General features: G+C 51.7%; 1 protein-coding gene across 1 annotated transcript in view; it reads left to right on the top strand.

Moving 5' to 3' along the window:
- Positions 1-7444, top strand: part of MTA1 (metastasis associated 1) — a 37595-nt gene that overhangs the window by 25138 nt on the left and 5013 nt on the right. The window contains exons 9-12 of the mRNA XM_006839593.1: positions 3895-3997; positions 4327-4426; positions 4528-4716; positions 7115-7189. Coding sequence (XP_006839656.1) covers positions 3895-3997; positions 4327-4426; positions 4528-4716; positions 7115-7189 — 467 coding nt within the window. The remainder of the gene's footprint in view (positions 1-3894; positions 3998-4326; positions 4427-4527; positions 4717-7114; positions 7190-7444) is intronic.

Below are 7444 nucleotides of genomic sequence, written 5' to 3'. Positions count from 1 at the left end.
CAAACTGTGGTACATACACACAATGGAATACTATGCTACCTTGAAGAACAACAAGGAAGCTGCAAGCCACCGCATAACATGGATGAACCTTGAGGGAATTATGTTCAGTGAAATTAGTCACAAAAGGAGAAATACTGCATAGGACCACTACTGTAAAAGACTAAGAAAAAGACCCATACTAAAGGGGGAGTGGATTATTTTCTGGTTACTGGGATGTGTGGGGGGTGGGGTGAGGGGAGGGAGGGCAAGGTGGAGCACAGGGCAGGGAATAGACACAGGACAGTTTGGGTGCTGGGGAGGGGGGCAATATACAAGAAGGGAGAGGGGAATGGAAGAACAAAGCAGATGGGAGAACAATTAGGCAGGTTTGTATGGGCAAAGTGGGACAGAGGTAAATAATGATGTATGCACAACCTTGGAACAACAGGGCTCTGGGATACAGGGATTGAGATATGGTTGAAATGTGGAAAAGGGGGGAATAATGTTAAGGAGCTCTGGTAGCGTAGTGGTTACGAATCAGGCTGCGAACTTCAAGGTCAGCAGTTTGAAACTACCAGCTGTTCCGCGGGAGAAAGATGAGGCTTTCTACTCTCGTAAAGATTTACAGCCTCAGAAACCCTGTACAGGGGTCGTTATGAGTCAGAACCGACTCCATGGCATATAACAACAACAATGTTAAGATGCTTGGCTGTCTATTGAGTCTTGGTTTCACTGGCATTCCATTATAAAATAGATACTTGTGGGGGAGAGAAAGAAATAGCCAGAAATGAAAGCTTGTAAGTCCATCTTCTGCCTATAACTGATTAGAATACCTAAAATGGGGCTACAACGTGCCAAGTGAAGGAGGATTCCTGCAGAGCCTCTTCATTACATAAGACCATAGGTGGAATCCTGAACAGCATCCAGAATCTTCAGAGGAGGGAAATTTCCACTTGAAAGGACAAGCTGGCCATCTTGGAGCGGCTAGAAGAACAGAAGATATTTCTTAAAAGAAAGACCAACAGGAAAAATACAAAACAATATAGGCAGACCGACTGTTACTACAAGAATAAGCAAGTTGCTCACCCAGGAGACATCAAGGCAAGTGGTTGGGTCCCCTCAGCGCAAAACCCCTTTCCAAGACTAAGAATCAATGGGAATACACGCTCTGATTGGTGACCACGTTCCGTCACTGATAAGGGGAAGTGAGAGAAAAATAGCAATGAAGCTGCGAGCTAAGGTCTACAATGTTCAATAGATTCCTGTGAACCCGGGTGGAGACCTGGTTGGTCAGCAGTGTGGCAAGACCTAGGGACTCTTGGGCCCAGAGTCATTGACATGACCACAGAGGACTAGAGTGGAGAGAGAAGCGTCCAGCTGATAAGAAGAGAGGGCATATGCACGCGAACACCCACACTTGTAGATAATACCCACTTGACCTGGCTTCAATGACTAGATGATCAGAGCTCAACTAGAAGAAAGAAGAGGGAAAAAAAGAATAATCTGATACAGTTTGATGAACTTGACCTACACCTACGGATGCAGTAGGTCAAAAGAGGGGAACAAATCTTTACAACAAGGATCATTCCCACCCCTTCCATACAGAGTAGACAGGGATGGGCAGCTTGGACATTGGCTACCCAAAATGAGGAGCTACAAATCCAAGAAGTGACTGGCTTACAAGATTTCAAGAAGGAACCTAGATGCAGAGGGCGTGGAGGAAGGTAGAATCTCCATTGAGTAGTATCCAATCTGTCTGGGCGGGACTGATGAAAGGAGATGGGGATAGGTCTCTTATGATACAGTAGTGAATAATTGTTATCAGGACTGACTGTGAGGGTTGGAAATGTAAAGGCAGATGTTTTGTAGCAAAAAGAGGGGAGTGATTGACTTTGCAGTTTAGGATCAGAGGTCCCTGGGACAATCAAGGGAGAAGCATAGAGAGCGGGACCTTACCCAGAGAAGCAGTGATGCCAGAGATGGAGGCAGAGATGATGACGTGGAAAGATGGAGCTGCTGGAGACTTTGGACCCAGAGAGGGAGAGGGGCTGTGTGCTGAGGACCGGGGGGCAAGTTTGCAGGGTTGGTTGGCTGATGATGCATGGAGGGGATGGTAACCATGGCAATGGAACATACAATGATAGGATGAATGTAAAGCTAGTGTTGTCCCATGTAAACTGTCATATAATTCACAATAAAACATTAAAAAAAAACAAAAAAAGAAAGGAAAAAGGCCTTGTAGCTGTTGGATCCAGAGCTCTGCCAACCAATGAGCTCATGAGGTGGGTGTCTGAAGGGGGTCAGGGTGGAGTTCTCGGCTTTAAGGAAGTTCCTATTGGCCTCGGTGTTACCTGTATTCAGGGCACTCAATTTGGAAGTAGTTCATGGAGGCCCTTGATGGGGCTGGTGTCAGTATGTGTTAGGACCACAGGACAGCCGAGGACAGGGTGGCTGCTTGTCAGGGTTTCGGCTAGACTAATGCTGTTCTGGTGGCACCGAGGATTCTCCAGGTCTGGGACTGAGGTGCCTGAATCCAGGTACCAGAAAGGCTCAGTCAGCCCCCACCTCACCTAGAAAGCAGAATCTGCGCAAGAGGTGCTTGAAGGGGAAAGCTGGCCACACCTCTGGTCACTTGTAGGGGAGTGTGAGGTGAATCTCACATTTCCTGGGTGAAATCTGCCTGGGACTTTCTGTTGCCAAAGCTGCTCACAGAAGTTCCGGAGGGCTGGGCTGTGTTAGTTTCCTTCTCTCGCCAGCCCTGCACAGCCTCACCTCCGGCTGCTGTCCCTGCACTTCTCTATCCTTTCCTCTGATTTCAGGAGTCTTGGACGTCATCTGCGTCTGTTTCATTAGATCTCTTGTGTCTTTGTTGTGGAGGGTCCGTGTTGTGTGTCTGCCATGTTGCCAGAAATCCTTAAAAACACTTGCTTTTACGGATCTGCAGGCGATTTGTCTGCTTTGTGGGCAGCCTGTATGTGGAAATGGCCTGTGTGGCTGATGAGGGCACAGGAGGCTTTGGACACTCATGGGACAGGGCTGGGCATGAGTAAGCGTGGATGCTCGTGGGGCAGCTGTGGACCCTACAACACTCTCCCAGGCTGGCCCCAAGGTGTCCTGGAGGCTGGGTGACCCTCCTTTTGATCAGATTCACTGTAGCCCTGGGAGTGGGATGCTCACTTCATTCCACTTTCGGGGCCCTGGTATGTCACGGCGTGGGGATCCTGAGTCCCCATTGAGGGGATCGAGCTGCAGTGATGTCCTGGGAGGGGCAGGACCCCAGAACCTGAGTGCATCTGGACCTCCCCCCACCCTCACATCACACTCCTCCTTGCCTTCCTCCCCACATCCTCTCACTGACGCATTGGTACTCACCCTACTTCACAAGGAGCATTTGAGGGGCTTCTGTGATATAAGTAGGTGTCAGGACCCAGGGGTGAGTGGAGCTCTCCCCAGGCCTGGCCTGTTCCCTGCATCCCCTGGCAACAAGAGGAGGGAGTTCTGAGGTGTCCTGCTGAGGTGTCCTGGCCAGGCTGGCAGACACTGTGACATACCCAGCCACGACTGGGCAGAGTCCAGCTGCTGGTCTGAGAGGGGAGCTTTTTGATGCTGAATGAAGGATGGGCCTCGTTGCCCCTGTCTCAAGGGCTCCATGACTTTGCTGTTGGGTCCCAGTGCCTGGCCAGAGCGCCTCACCACCAGAAAAGGCCTCCTGGGCACTCCTGTCAGAGCTGTGCCCTGAGCTCTTGGCCCGAGATCACCCGAGTGCTAGGTGAGAGTTCACGGTACACCTGGCCGCCTGAGGGCAGGAGGGCAATGACCAGGGGAGGGGGACATCCCCTGGAGGCCAGGAGCCTGCCTGCAGCCCTCATGACTTTCAGAAGCTAGCTCACCTGACCATGTGCCCCTTTCCTGCAGGAGAAGAGGATGGACGAGACCAGGCCAAGCTGGAGACCAAGGTCTGGGAGGCACACAACCCGCTGGTAGACAAGCAGATTGACCAGTTCCTCGTGGTGGCCCGGTACGACAGCCAGTATGAGACCCACTGCTTTGGGTCCACCTCAGGCCTCACCTGTCAGGCTGCTGTGGGTGCTGGGCTGGGAGAGGGTATAGCCCCGGAGGCTGCCGTGGAGTGGATGCTGGGAGGAGGAATGCAGGGCCCCCCACCCCCGACCCCCCACCCCCCATCCCCTCGCGTCAGCAGATCGGGGTGGGGTTGGGAAACACGACAGAATTCTGACAATCCCCGAGTTTTCACTGTAAAGGGGGGACCCGAGGATGCTCTGCTGAATGAACCCAGTCGGGGTCTGGGACAGTGTAGACAGTGAGTCCACGTCTCCTGTTCTCCAGCTCCGTGGGGACCTTTGCCCGCGCACTGGACTGTAGCAGCTCCGTCCGTCAACCCAGCCTACACATGAGTGCCGCAGCCGCGTCCCGAGACATCACTCTGGTGAGGGTCCGATGGCTGTCCCTCCTTCCAGAGCCATGTGCCCAGGGTTCCCTGCCACCAGGCACTGGCTCAGCGTGCTGAGGAAACAATGTTTCTCACAGTTCCATGCCATGGACACACTCCACAAGAACATCTATGACATCTCCAAGGCCATTTCAGCCCTGGTGCCGCAGGGCGGGCCGGTGCTGTGCCGGGACGAGATGGAGGAGTGGTCAGCCTCAGAGGCCAACCTCTTCGAGGAGGCCCTGGAAAAGTACGGGAAGGACTTTACAGACATCCAACAGGACTTCGTAAGTGCTGACGAGTGGGGTTCATGGTGGGCAAGAAGGACACGGTACTAGGTTCTTGTCACTTAGAGAGGAGGCACTGAGCTAAAGCTGGCCAAGGCAGGGTCATTCTGCCCACTCGGAAGCCCTTCAGACAAGCTGAGGCTGGGGTCTGGTCAGTGTTGTGTTTTCATGTGGGCCATGGCAAGGTGAATGTCCCCCTCACTCATGTCTAGTCGGAGCCCCAGCTGGCGTTGCTTGGGCTGCTGACCCATAGCTGGCCCCTGACCCCTTGCACATCTCCCCAGGTACAGCCCCCTGAAGCCATGGGGGTGTCCTGCCATGACTTGTCTGTAGTGACCATCATGATGCTGAGGCCACTGTAAGAGGACAGTGGACAGAGATCTGGCTGGAGCTCAGGCTTAGAGTGCCACTGTGGCCAGGGACACAGCCCTGACTGGCCTCTGGACGCTCCGTACTGAGACTGAGCAATCCCATCCTTGTCTGTGATTCTCAGATTCTTGTACTGAATTTGTGTTTGGTGTTTTTCACTAAACTTATTTGTCCCCCTGGAAGTTGTCTCCCCGTCAATTCCCATGGACTTTCTCCAGTGGCAGCAGAGCTGTGTCCACCGGAGCCACTATCCTCCAACCCTCCCATGCACGTTCCTGGCGCCAGGGGTAAAGCTCACTAGGCCATCCTGGCAGGCAGGGAGGAGAGGACAGTGTGGGGCCTGACCGCCCAGGAGGCAGGGGCTATCTCGGAGCAGGCAAGGAGTCCAGGAGCCAGGGTCAGGACGCAGAGGCGCCACCATCTAATCAGGAGTGCCACGGGAACAGCCAGTAGTAAAGTGTACAGACTTGGGAACTGTCCAGAAAGCAAAAGAACTCAACACAGTGTGAGAGAGACTGAAGGCCAGCCTGGACAAAGGTAGCCCAAGCCTGGCCAGATGGTCAATCCCCCAGGAATCATCGGGGGATCAGCCAAAGCCCTCTGGGGAGCAACTTCCAACCTGGGGAGCAGGATCTGCTATTAGGAAGAGCGATGAACCTCAGCGAGTGCCAGTGAGGAAAGTGTTGTGGGTAGGAAGGTGAATGGCTGCTCTCCCGACCAAACCAGAGAACCAGAGGCCTCTGCAAGCCATATATGTATATAACTGTGGCAAAAGAAGCTAAACAGAAAGAGAGAGACTTTTTCAGATTTAAAAAAAAAAAAATGAGTCAGATGACAAGAGCTAGAAATAGAATGCTTCAGTTGGACTCAAAGCCAGCGGGCCCACAATGGACTATGTAGATGTTAAAATTGAGAGTACGTCAAGAGGCCACAGCAGAAGCAGATTCACCAATGCTGAACCTACGTGCCCCAAACAACGTAGCACCAAAACCTAAAGCAAACCCCTAGTGGGGGCAGAGAGATGAGGTGAAAGAACCACACCACCTCTGAGCAGCATCTTCCCTGATTTTCCAGATCAAGGATACTGAAAATAGAAAGTTATCTGAATTCTATAACAAAGCAAAAGTGTTAAATAAATTCATATCAGAAATTTTATATCTGGGTTCTCTAACCATGTTGTTAGACTTCACAAAGGACAAAAAACTCAGTCCTTTAGAAAGAAAAAATAATGCCATCCTCAGGAGTCTGATATGGCGCTGTAGGATGAGCACTGGACTGGGGACCAAAAGGTCGGCAGTTCAAACCCACCAGCTTCTCCCCAGAAACCCTATACAGGGTCACTATGAGTTGGAATCGACTTGGTAGTATTTAACAACAACAACAAAGAGTCATGTAAGATAGAACACAGTACCAGAATGCTGGAAAACAATTTTGATGGAAACACTACAAGTCTAGAATCCTTGGGGTATATAGCCAAGGAAATGTTTAGAAACATGCCCAGAGCCTTAAAGCTACTGTCCACAGAGAAAAAGCAGTATGTTAGCCTGAACAGTGAAATTAAACTGATAAATAGAAGGAGTAGGAACCGTAAGCGTAAGGGAGCCATAAAGTGAATGTTTGACCCAGAAAAGAAGTGGTTTAAGAAATCTGTAGTTGAGAACAGTTTCAGAAGTTGAGGCCCAGCCTCATGAAGTGGCCGTGGTGCTGTTGATATGACCCTGTTGAGCTCTGTGGTCTTATTCTTGGTGCCTGGCTCTTAAAATCCTTTTTGTCTCTCAACTTGTCTGCCTATGATCTTGTCATCCTGAAACTCCCTGGTGTTTTGGCATCCTGCTTACAGGGAGAAACGAGATGCCAAGAAAAAGTTGTGAGCATTTGCTTCCCTGCCTCCCTCCACACCCTGCTTGCTGTACACCTGGCTTGGCTTCCTATTCACTTGGCACCCATCTTCTCCCATGTGCACCCCTCGCTGTCTTGTGCCATCACCTGTCTGGGGTGGGCTGACGTGATACACCTTTCTCCCACCCAGCTCCCATGGAAGTCTCTGACAAGCATCATCGAATACTACTATATGTGGAAGACAACCGACAGATACGTCCAGCAGGTGAGCCAGTGGACGGAGCCAGACTGGTCCCACATCACCGATGAGCAGACCCCACCCAGGGACACAACTTTCTGTGCTCCTACACCTGACTTTCTGCCCCACAAACAGCAAGCTCTCGGCTTGCTTGGTCTGGACCTTCCCTCCTGAGGTCCTTGCAGGTGCTGAGCCAGCGACCCAGTGTGGACAGGGCTGGGGCTGGGCTGTGGGCCTGCTGGGACAGACTTTCCAGTCCAGCTTGCCATCCCTGTGTGTGTG

The sequence above is a fragment of the Chrysochloris asiatica genome, unplaced genomic scaffold, assembly GCF_000296735.1.
Source record: "Chrysochloris asiatica unplaced genomic scaffold, ChrAsi1.0 scaffold00025, whole genome shotgun sequence".
Lineage (NCBI taxonomy): Eukaryota > Metazoa > Chordata > Mammalia > Afrosoricida > Chrysochloridae > Chrysochloris > Chrysochloris asiatica.
The sequence above is the reverse complement of the archived record's forward strand: the minus strand, read 5'-3'. Positions and strand labels throughout refer to the sequence as shown.